The 11,261-nt window shown below is 40.9% G+C and overlaps 1 protein-coding gene across 1 annotated transcript in view; it reads right to left on the reverse strand.

The window, feature by feature from the left end:
- The window catches only part of TMED8 (transmembrane p24 trafficking protein family member 8), a 32,762-nt gene extending 21,517 nt beyond the window's left edge, over positions 1-11,245 (reverse strand). The window contains exon 1 of the mRNA XM_043472650.1: positions 10,901-11,245. Within this exon, the coding sequence (XP_043328585.1) occupies positions 10,901-11,018 (118 nt within the window). The 5' untranslated portion in view covers positions 11,019-11,245. The remainder of the gene's footprint in view (positions 1-10,900) is intronic.
- Positions 11,246-11,261: the final 16 nt, after the last annotated feature.

The following is an 11,261-nucleotide window of genomic DNA, read 5'->3' on the forward strand; positions in this document are numbered from 1 at the left end:
ATTGTTTCAGCTCTTTCACTGTTACAGAGAATGATGTTATATTAGAGATGTTTACAACTTGTTCTTAAGAACTTTCTCTAGGACTTCCCTGGTGGCTCAGTGGTAAAGAATCCATCTGCCAATGCACCAGACATGGATTCTATCCCTGGTCCGGGAAGATCCCACATGCCACGGAGCAACTAAGCCCGTGTGCCACAAGTACTAAGCCTGTGCTTTGGAGCCCGGGAGCTACAACTACTGAGCCCATGGTCCACAAGTACTGAAGCCCACATGCCTAGAGCCCATGCTTGGCAACAAGAAAAGCCACTGCATGAGAAGCCCGCGCGCCACAACTAGAGAAAACCTGCACAGCAACAAAGACCCAGCACAGCCAAAAATAAATATACAAATTTTAATTATTAAAAAAAAACTTCCCATGCAGTCCTGTGACCAAGGGACATAATGCTGGCCATTGTTTTTGGGTGAATATTTGCCCCGAAGCGTCCAGTTCTCTTCCTCAAAATCTGGGGTTAATACCAGAGACCTAAACAGACTCAGTTAGGTCTCTTGAAGAGCCTCAGTTGGGTCAGGGGCTGAGCCTACCTTTTGTGAGAAGCCGTCACAGGCCATACAAAAGCAGATGGCTGAGCAGACAACTGTCAGAGACAGAAAATGATGTATTCAAGCAATGCATCAAGCAAAAAGAAACAAGGGGTTGTGGCGTCCAGGCAGCTGGTGTCAGCTGAATTTGGACCAGGGACAACCAAACAAAGTCGCACCTTGGCCTCCTCCAAGTCAAAAGCTGAGAGCTGAATTGTCTTTTTATTATTTATGAGCTCTCTATACAAAGTTTTATCAATTGTATGTGTTATAAACACCTGCTTCTACTCTATGATTTACCTTTTTACTCTTTTAATGCTGTCCTTTGATGAATCAAAGTTCTTAATTTTAATGTAGTCAAAACTTAGCAATCTTTGTGTGTCCTATTTATCTTTCCCTACACTGAGGTCAAGAAAATATTCTCCTAGATTATCTTCTAGGAGTTGATTGTGGTTCTTTTCACATTTTGATCTACAATTCAACTGGAGTTGATTTGTGTTTATGGTGTATGAGACCAGGATGAAGTTTTTTTTTTTCCTTTCTTTTCTCTTAGGATATTCAATTTCACCAGCAACACTTACCATTCTTTCTCCACTACTCCACAGTACAATCTTTGTTGCAAATCAAAGATTTTGCTTCCAGGCTTCTATTCTATTCCTAGGGCCTATTGGGCTGTTCTGTAAAAGCCTTAATCCATTTATGTTTTCTTTGGTCCGAGCCTCGAGGCATGTGGGACCTTAGTTCCCTGACCGGGAATCCAACCTGTGCCCCCTGCAGTGGATGCATGGAGTCTTAACCACTGGACCACCAGGGAGTTCCAATAAAATTTTTTAAAAGTCTTGATACATGATAGAACAAACCTTACCATCTGTTGTTCTTACTCAAGTGTCTTGGCAATTTTATGGCCTTTCATTTCTACATATATATTTTAGAACCAGCTTGTCAAATTCCACCCTAAAAGCCCATCGGAACTCTGCTAGGATTTTTATCGAGACTGCATTTTATCTATAAATCAAGTTGGGGAGAATTGACATCTTCACAATATGGAGTCTTCCAAACAGAATATGATACATTCTTCCATTTACTTAGATATTCTTTAATTTCTCTCAATAATAACATAACCTTCGGCATAAAGTTTTTACATATATTTTGTGAGGTTTATTTCTAGGTATTTGAACTTTCTTTATGCCAAATTATATATACATATATATGTATTTTTAAACTTCTTTGTTAGTATACATGAATGCAATGGAATTTTGCATATTGGTCTGTACTCAACAATTTGGACAAGCTTATTAATTTGATAAATTATCTATAGACTCTTTTGGACTTTCTGTGTACACAGTCATCATCTGCAAACCACAGGTTCAATAGGATTCCTTTAAAATCCTCATATATTCTCTTTTTCTTGCCTGACTGTTCTAGCTAGAATATTCAGTAAAATGATGAAAAGCAAGTGGTGAGAGTAGACAACCTTGTCCTATTCCTAATCTTAAAAGGAAAACTTTCAAATTTCCCCATTAAGTTTGATGCTGCTTGGGGGGGCGGTTTGTAGATACGCTTTATCCAATTAAGAAAGTTTCCTTTTAATCCTAGGTTTGCTAAGAGTTTTGAATCATAAGTAGAGGCTGAATTTTACCACTTTTTTTTTTCTGCTGCTATTAAACTGGCAATTTTAATCCTCTACTGTATAAAAACGGTGACTATACAGCTGACTTTTTAAAAAAATGTTAAAACAACTTTGCATTTCTGGAAAACCCCACCTTGGTCATACATAACGCTGGATTCAGTCCGCTAATCTTTTGCTAATGACTTTTTCCATCTATGTTAATGAGGGACATTAAACTGCAATTTCCTTTTCATCTGGAATCATTTTGATTTTGCCTACAGAATATAGTTACCTGTAGGTAATAAATCCTGCTTTTAACTGCCTGAAAATATCATTATTTCACCTTCATTCTTGAAGACTATTTTCACTAAGAAAAATTCTATATTGGTAGTTATTTTCTTTCAGTATTCTAAAGATAATCTAGCTTTCACTGCTCTGTGCATAAATCAGATGTAAGCCTAATTACTATTCCTTTGAAGGCAAACTGTAATTTTGTTCTGGCTACTTGTAAGATTTTGTCTTTGCTTTGGTTTTATAGCAGTTTTAATTTAATATGTACCTATTGTCGCTTATATACCCCTGCTTGTGGTATACAAGGCTTTATGAATCTGTAGATTACATTAGTTTTGGAAAACTCACAGCCATTATCTCATCAAACATTTCTTCTGTTCATTCTTGACCTTCTTACCTTTTAGGACTCCAGTTGTACATATGTTAGACTTTTTACCACATCCTCTATGTCTCATACATCTTTCCTGAATTTTCCAGTTGTACTTTACATATTTTCTTCTGACCTTTCTTCCAGTCCACTATTCTCTCTTCATGTATAATAACTTATTGTTAAACCTATCAACAGAGTTCTTCATTTTCATCTGTATTTTTCAGTTACAGAATTGCTAATTGGTTCTATTCTTATAAATTTCAATTTTTTGCCAAATTTCTCAAGCTTCTCTTTTATCTCCTTGAACACAGTAAATACAATTTTTAATTGAAGTATAGTTGAATAGAATATTCACTATATAATACTATAGTATAATGGTATAGTTGAATTATATTGAAGTACAATATAATTATTTTAAAGTCTGTATCTGGTAACTCTAAAACCTGATGTTCCTGTGGATCCAGTTTTACTCATTGTTTGATTTTTGTTCAGATTGTGTCTTTCCATGCATCCAGTCATTTCTGATACATGCCAGAAACTGTCTCACAAAACTGTTTGTCAAAATAATTTGAAGACTACAGTGACCCTTCAGAAAAGATCTGCCTTTGCTTTTTCCATAATGAGGGGGCGCTAACACCCTGGGGTAACCTTAACCCAATTTCATGAACTTAGATGTTTCTGAAGCTGAGCTGTAGTCTCTGCAATGGCCTGCTTCTAACTTACCCTTACTTCTAGAACATAGCCTTTCATGGTTCTAGCCCAGAGAAACAGGGGTTCACCAGGGTTCCCCCTACTTGATTAATCCCTGTTGCTTTAATTCAGAGACATACTTTCACAGTCTCGCCATTCAGCCTGTCCACGTAGGAGTCCCGCATATCCTCTCAGAGGAGAGAACCCCAAATTGGACTCTCATCCGCGGTCCTCCCTCTCTCTGCTCTCACATGGATCATAGTCTAATAATCATTCATTATCTGAGAAGTTCACTGCTCTCCAGGATCTTCAAGTAGATATTTATATTTCGACAATTATTTCCTAATTGTCTCCAGTGGGAGAACTAACCCCAATTATCTAGTCTGCCATTATTCATAACAGAAACCTGCATTGCCTCGCCCCTTTTCAGTTTGAAGATACCTTAGTGAATAAAATGGAAACAAAATAGAAACTTCAAAAGTTGCCTTCTGTCTGTCACTGGAAAACAGTATAAGCCTCTGTAAGTAGTGAGTCATAATGAATACTTCGATAACATTGAATTTTAAGACAGAAATGAAAATTAGCACAAAAATAAGGTTTCCCTGGAGGCTGAGATGGTAAAGAATCTGCCTGTAATGCAGGAGACCTGCGTTTGATCCCTGATTTGGGAAGATCCCCTGGAGGAGGGCATGACAACCCACTCTAGTATTCTTGCCTGGAAAGTCCCATGGACAGAGGAGCCTGGCGGGCTACAGTCCACGGGGTCCCAAAGAGCCGGACACGAGGGAGACTAGGCACAGCAGAGCAAAGGAAGACAGAAGTGGATTTAAAGAGCAACATCGTAAAATAAGCTACCAAGGATACAGTGTGCAACATGGGGAACACAGCAAACATTTTATAACTATAAATGGTGCATAACATTTAAAAATTATGAATCATTATATTGTATACCTGTAATCTGTATATTATACATCAACTATACTTCAATTAAAAAAAGAATTACATGAAAATAACCCCTAAGCAGATTCGCAAACTGTATTTCATAGAAACTTCATCTGAGAGAAAAAAGTCCAGAAGTCAGTTTCTGATGAGCAAAAAGGCAAAAAGAGATATGTAGAATGGCTGTAACTTACAAAATAAACACAGTGAAGAATCTCATGACATGCTTGTGTATAGTTTTTCTGAATACATAATATATGCACATTATTCAAAATTCAAAAACCATAAAGGTATACAGTGAAGACTTCCTCCATTCTCAGTCCCTACCGCCAATGTTATTAGGTTTTGTGTAGTCTTTCAGAGATATTTTACATTAAAAAAGTATGTGTGTATAAAAAGAAAAAAATATATATATATACACTTTTTCACACAAATAATGGACATACTAGATATCCTAACACATGCTTTGTTTTATCCACTTATATCTCAGAGACCTTTCCATAACTATATATAACAAACTTCCTCATTCCTTTCCGCAGCTGGTTAATATTTCATTGGCAGTGTATTCCATAATTTATTTAACCAGTTCCCTATTGATGGACAATAGGGAACTATTTCCCTATTTTAATATTAATATTTACGTTTTTTCCAATCTTTCACCATTACAAACAATGCTATAATAAACTAGTATTTGTTTTAATTAAACGGGTGTGTGATCTATAGGATAAACTCCTGAAAAAAATGGGGCAATAAGGACATATACTGTAATTCTGAAAGATATTGACAAATTACCCTCCATAGCATTTGTACCAATTTCCACCCCCTTCGGCAATGCATGAAAGTGTTTGTTTCTGCACACCCTTATCACCAGTAAGATATCAAACTACCCAACACAGTTATGATTTCCACTTTCCTCACAATGCTGAGCATCTTTCATACGTGAAAAGCCACTTCCCGTACCATCTGAACAACTTAATGTATGCAGGAGAAAAGAGTGAAAAGAGATACTGCTTTTGATTTTTAAGGTTAAAGGTATTCACTAAATTGCATAAGAACTATTGGTAAAATAACTTGTAATTGGATTTAAAGAGGCAGGAAGGAAGAAAAGAAGAAAGATATTGAAGATGAAGTCCTGTTTTAAAGAGAAAGAAAACAATTACAAACACAGCTTTTTAGGCTTCCTATATTTAGTTAGTAAAGTTAAGAACACTATAAAGAAGAAAAAGCCAATTTCTCTATAGTATAGCTTTTACTATGTCAGCCAAATGTAGACCGATTCTACGAGTATTCCTAGAAGAGAATAGAGAAACCAGGACAAGTGTTGCAAATTTAGATGGCACTTAAGGACAATGTTTTTTATTTTAATGGTATTTATTTTCATATGTCTTAGGAAAACTGATGCATCAAACTAGTAATATCATGAATATTATTTAGAATGAAACAATATTTTAAACATCAATTTAAAGAATAAACAATAACCATTCGAAAGTATTCTCTAACGTGGCAAAAATTCTGACTGTGGTACCTGAAAGGCCAAAGTCTTGGAAACAATGAACAGAAAGAGGAAACTGGAAACTCAAGAATAACTCAATTTTAGGGAATTCCCTGGCAGTCCAGTGGTTAAGACTCATTGCTTTCACTGCCTGAGGACCAGGTTCAATCCCTGCTCAGAGAACTAAGATCCCACAAGCTACGTGGCAGCCAAATACAATTTTAAAAAAGAATAACTCAATTTTCAGGGACTCCCCTGGCAGTCCAGTAGTTAAGTCTCCAAGCTTCCACTGCAGGGGACACAGGCTCAATCCCTGGTTGGGGAACTAAGATCCTGCATGCCACACAGTGCGACCAAAAAAACTAAGAAAGAAAAAAAGAGAGAATAACTCAATTTTGAATTGATGGCCTTTAAAGCAAAAGTGAGAAGGAAAAAAGAAATTTTCTTAAAATAATTTATTTTATATCTGACAATTTTAAAAACACGTTTTCTTTCTATGTTACCAGAATAACGTTTTAGACATTCTGGTCATGCTACAGATTTAAATGTAGTGCTTAAATGTAGTGTGTACTCGGTACTCTCTCTACAAAGAGAACCAAAACGCCGGCTTTTTCTAAAGTATTTGAATATCAGGTCAGGGTTCTTCAGAATCGGTCTCATAGGACTTCCCCTTCACTAAACAGGCGGCAAAGAGATGATTAGCCTAGCCTCTTAGATTCAACTCCGGAGGAACCAAAAGCAGGTTACGTGGTTATAGACTCAAGAAGCTTAAACGAAAAGAAACCAGCTGAGTTTAGAATCCAACCAGATCCAGAGACCACATCCATGTGATCCAGTTTCTCCTCAGCCCTTGGGAGTGGATCACACTCCACGGTCATCCAGATTACAAACCTTGGTCATACTGTTACAGAATTAATGCGGGACTAAATTGACCACCTCAGCAGCATAAAAACACAACTGCTGTAAAAAAAAAGAAAGAAAGAACCACAGGCAGAAGAAATTTATACTCTTTTGATATAAAACTACAATAGAAACCCCAAAACCATAGGAGCTCTTTGGAAAGGACATCCACTCTTTTGCTCCATCCAACACAGTAACCACCAATTTTAACATTTTAATTGAAATTGAAATAGCCACCAATAAGCAACATTTCCAAAACTGCAGAAAGACTTATTGCACTGCTCTAAGTCCTACATAAGAATAACAAACAAGTTCAAGTTCACCTGACCTGTTTGCAGTCTTTGACGGTCTACATGAGTTGCTAGTTCTCAGGGTCATATACACCAGACCAATTTCTACTGCTGACTTCAAGGTTATAACAGACTTTGCCCTTTATTTTCCCCAAAGCTCCCTAAACTACAAAAAACAAACAAACAAACCATGAAAGAATGAAAAGACCTGTTCTTAAGTGACGTAAGGTATGCCTCAGAGTTTCACTCTATAAAGAGTGCTCACTCTCTCCTCTTGGGAATGAAGGACCCAGGTGCCCCAAATAAAAGACTATTAAAAATAATTAGAGTTCATAAAGCAACAAGAACACTGTGACCACTGGAGAGTTTAGTTCAGAACATCAACATTTTTCTTACTTCATAACCAAAACCTCAGCTGACAAATATGAAGACCCTGAAAAGGTAGTCTCTATCGAGAATACTTTTAAAAAACAAGTCACAGTTATTCTGGATAATTATAAATTCCCGCTTTGAAAGAATAAGACACACGGAGACATCTAAATCCTTAATTCAATAACAACTGCATGTCCAATCTCATTTCTCACTGCACTTTTCCCTCTAAGAAAGGATGACAGAAACCTCTTGATTTCATTTTTAGGTCTCTATTGGTTACTCTATTGCTTATTTATTGGATCATTTTCCAGAGGAAGGTGGCACAAGGATTCAATCAAACTCCTAATTTGAAGCAGCTTTTGAGTTGAGTTTACTCCCAAGCCTACATACCTCTGAGCTAAGGCAAATGCATGCTGTCCACACTGCTTTGGAAACCCAGCTTAACTCTAATTCAGGATTTCTCGATAGCAGCACTACCGACTCCTGGGGCCAGATCATTCTCTGTGGTGGGGGCAGTCCTGTACATTGAAGGACATTTACCCGGTGGCTCACCCAGTAAAGAATCTGCCTGCAAAGCAGGAGGCCCCAGTTCCATACCTGAGTTGGAAAGATCCTCTGGAGAGTGGAGTGGCAACCCACTCCAGTATTCTAGCTAGAACATTCCACAGACAGAGGAGCCTCGTGGGCTACAGTTCATGGGGTCGCAGAGAGTTGGACATGACTGAGCAACTAATATTTTACTTCTTTCCTTTACATGGATGGAAGTTTCTGAGTCTCAGTATCTCAATAATGGTGCTTCCTCTCCTCCCCAACCCAAGTGATAATCAAAATGTCCCCTAGGAGAGGCAAAACCTCTCCTGGTTGAGAACCACTACTTTAACCTAAAGAATATTCTTGATAGGCACTGGATGCTGCTTCAAATCTCTATGTATGTTGAGACTTCATCTCACAATCTGGCAAGCATTTCCAGAACACCTAGGACACAACATCAAGGGCTCCAGGAGAGAAACAGACAAGATAGACTCTATCGCCACCCTCCAGTTGACTTCCTGGGGGTATGCACATAAATAACTGCAATAAAAGACACCCAATTATATGAAGTTTTCAATTGTTGATTTTTCTTCCTGGGCACTCTCATCTTACCAAACTAAAAACCCCTTGATGGCAAAGACCATTACCTGCCCGAGAATATCAATGTTTGATTAACAGCCAAAAAATAAATAAACTATTGGGAACTTCATCAAAACAAAGTAATAATTTCATACAGATGGTGAAAACTCCACACCTAACCTGGGCAAGTAAGTTAACCTCTCTCAGCTGTAGCTTGCGCTGTAAAATGGGGAGGAAATGCCTGTTGACAGGATTAAGTCAGATAATACAAGGAAGTCTTTTTCCACATTCTGGCAGAGAGTAAGCATTCAATTAGTGTAAGCTCTCATTACTATTATTTTATTAGCTATTTTATTAGCAACAAATGTTACCTCAAGGGGAAGAGGTTGTTCTGCACCACAATAACAAACCCCTACACAACATAAAAGAAAACAACACTCACCCTGCTTTCTGAGGGCAAGAGGAAGGAAGTAATCATAAGTATTTCTATCAAGTCCTGGGAGGAAAATGTGAATGCAGGAACCAATTACAAGGGGTGGGCTGGGGAGAGACACACTCAGAGACAAACCCACTATCCTCCAACATATTTCTGAACTGTTCTTAAGGCCTTTATATTTAAAATGCTTGGGTATATTTGCCACACAGATCTAAAGAGGAAGTAAAAAAAAAAAGCCTTAATTTATAAATATTGATAGATGCAAGGAACAGATGTTAATGAGACATCCTGAGTGTTCATTTGCTCAATCTTTCAGAAAGTAGGCTTAACATTCCTGATTTACTATAAAGCATCAGAGTTCGTAAGAAGGAAAAAGCCAAAAATTGTTAAACTTTCTGAAGTAAGAGAACATAAAGTCACAGGAAAAGGAAAAAGCTAGGTGATTCAAAGCGGTGTGGATGTGTGTGTGTGTGTGTGTGTGTCCCAAGTACTTTGGCCCATTAGGAAAGGGGAGCTATTTAGGGCAGAAGAAAAAGACAAGGAAAGTCACCATGCTGGAAGATACACATTCAAGAACACCTCTAACCGCAGGTGGAGTTTCGGTGAGCAAAAACAGACCTTATTCTCACAGTAATGGGTAACAACAGTAACTGTGCATACCCTGGGCTAGGCACCAAGTGCCTCATACACACTAGTCTATGCAGTCCTCCCAGCAGTCCCTCAGGCAGGTACTACAGAGCCCTCAGTTTATAGAGGAGGAAACAAATAGAAAAGTAACTTGCCCAAGTAAATGAAAGATTCAGCCTCCAACCCAGGCACTATGGCACCACCTGTACTATATGGGGTCGATTTTAATTTCAGAACTGGAAAGTTAATTCATTGGGGAGACCAGTTCTCTCCCCACCTACCCTTTTGTATTTCAAAGGCGCATCTTTTCAGTTGCATTCCGTGTAGAGATAAGGAGACATGAAAGGTAAAAGTGCAATCGCGGGACACTTTCGCCTTCGAACACTGACAGTGTAGCAATCCACACAGAGAAAATTAGCGTGGGTAGAAACGAGATAAGTCTCCTGAACAAGAAGAAGAGGGTCCCGGAGAATAAGGGAGGTCGACAACGTTCCTACTTGGCCGCTATTTCCTGCCTTGGCCGCTATGTTCATTCAAAGAGACCCCAGAGCCTACATAACTCCCAACTCTGCTTTTCATCTCGCCCACTCTTGATGGAGAGAAAAGGATGCGAGGTGAGGTGCGGGGGGCCTAGGTGCAGGGCGTGGCGGGGGGGAGGAGGCTTGAGCAAACGGGATTCTGGACAGATGAAGGCGAGGCTGCCTCTTCGGATGCGGGGCGGAGAGGCGCGTGGAAGAAAGTCGGGACCTGAGACAGAGGTGAGGATCAGGACGGGGAGCCAGAAACCCGGGGGCAGCCGGGGCAGCCGGGGCGGCGGGGTCGGGGGTCAGCAGCCAAGGAGTGATGGGCGGGCGTGTGCTGAAGGCTGAAGGGTCGCCGGGGACACAGCAGCTCGGTCACTACCATCGGGGTTGATCTAAGAAAGGAAGCGGGCAGGAACTAAGGCATTTCGAAAACAGAAGTAGAAAATAATCTCGAGCGAAGAGCAAGCCCGGAGGATGGCAGCGGCCGGGATGGGGGGTGCTGGGCACAGGATGATCCAAGAGCCGAGGCAGGGGCTCCGCGCGCGAAGGGGCTCCCCCCAGGCCGGTCCGCTCCTCCAGGCATCGCGGGACGGAGCTCACCCGAGCCTCGCGCCGAAGCGCCGGGCCCCGAGGCCGGCGGCACGCACCCGCCGGCGCCCGGCCTTGCGTACCTGAGGCGGCCGCCTGGCTCCCCTCCACTCCCGGGCCGTCCCCGAGGCCGTGCGCCGGCCCTCGGCGGGCTGCGGGGCTCCAGACGCCCGGCCCCTCAGCGGCCCGCGGGTCCGACATCTGCAGCCAGCGCCCGCAGCGCCTCTGCCGCCAGCCGCCGGGAGCTCCGGAAACAGCCGAAGGCCGAGCTCCGCTGCGAAGAGCCGAGCGGAGCTCGCGAGCCGGAAGGGGCAGCGCGCCGGCCCCCGCGCGCTCGCGGGAGCTCTGGTTAGCTGAGGCTGGCGACTCGGGCTCGGGGGGCGGGGTGGGGAGGGGGGTTCAGTTCAGTCAGCCGTGGCAGATTTTTAGTCAGTGCTTGAAAGA

The sequence above is a fragment of the Cervus canadensis genome, chromosome 6 (genome assembly GCF_019320065.1).
Source record: "Cervus canadensis isolate Bull #8, Minnesota chromosome 6, ASM1932006v1, whole genome shotgun sequence".
Classification (NCBI taxonomy): domain Eukaryota; kingdom Metazoa; phylum Chordata; class Mammalia; order Artiodactyla; family Cervidae; genus Cervus; species Cervus canadensis.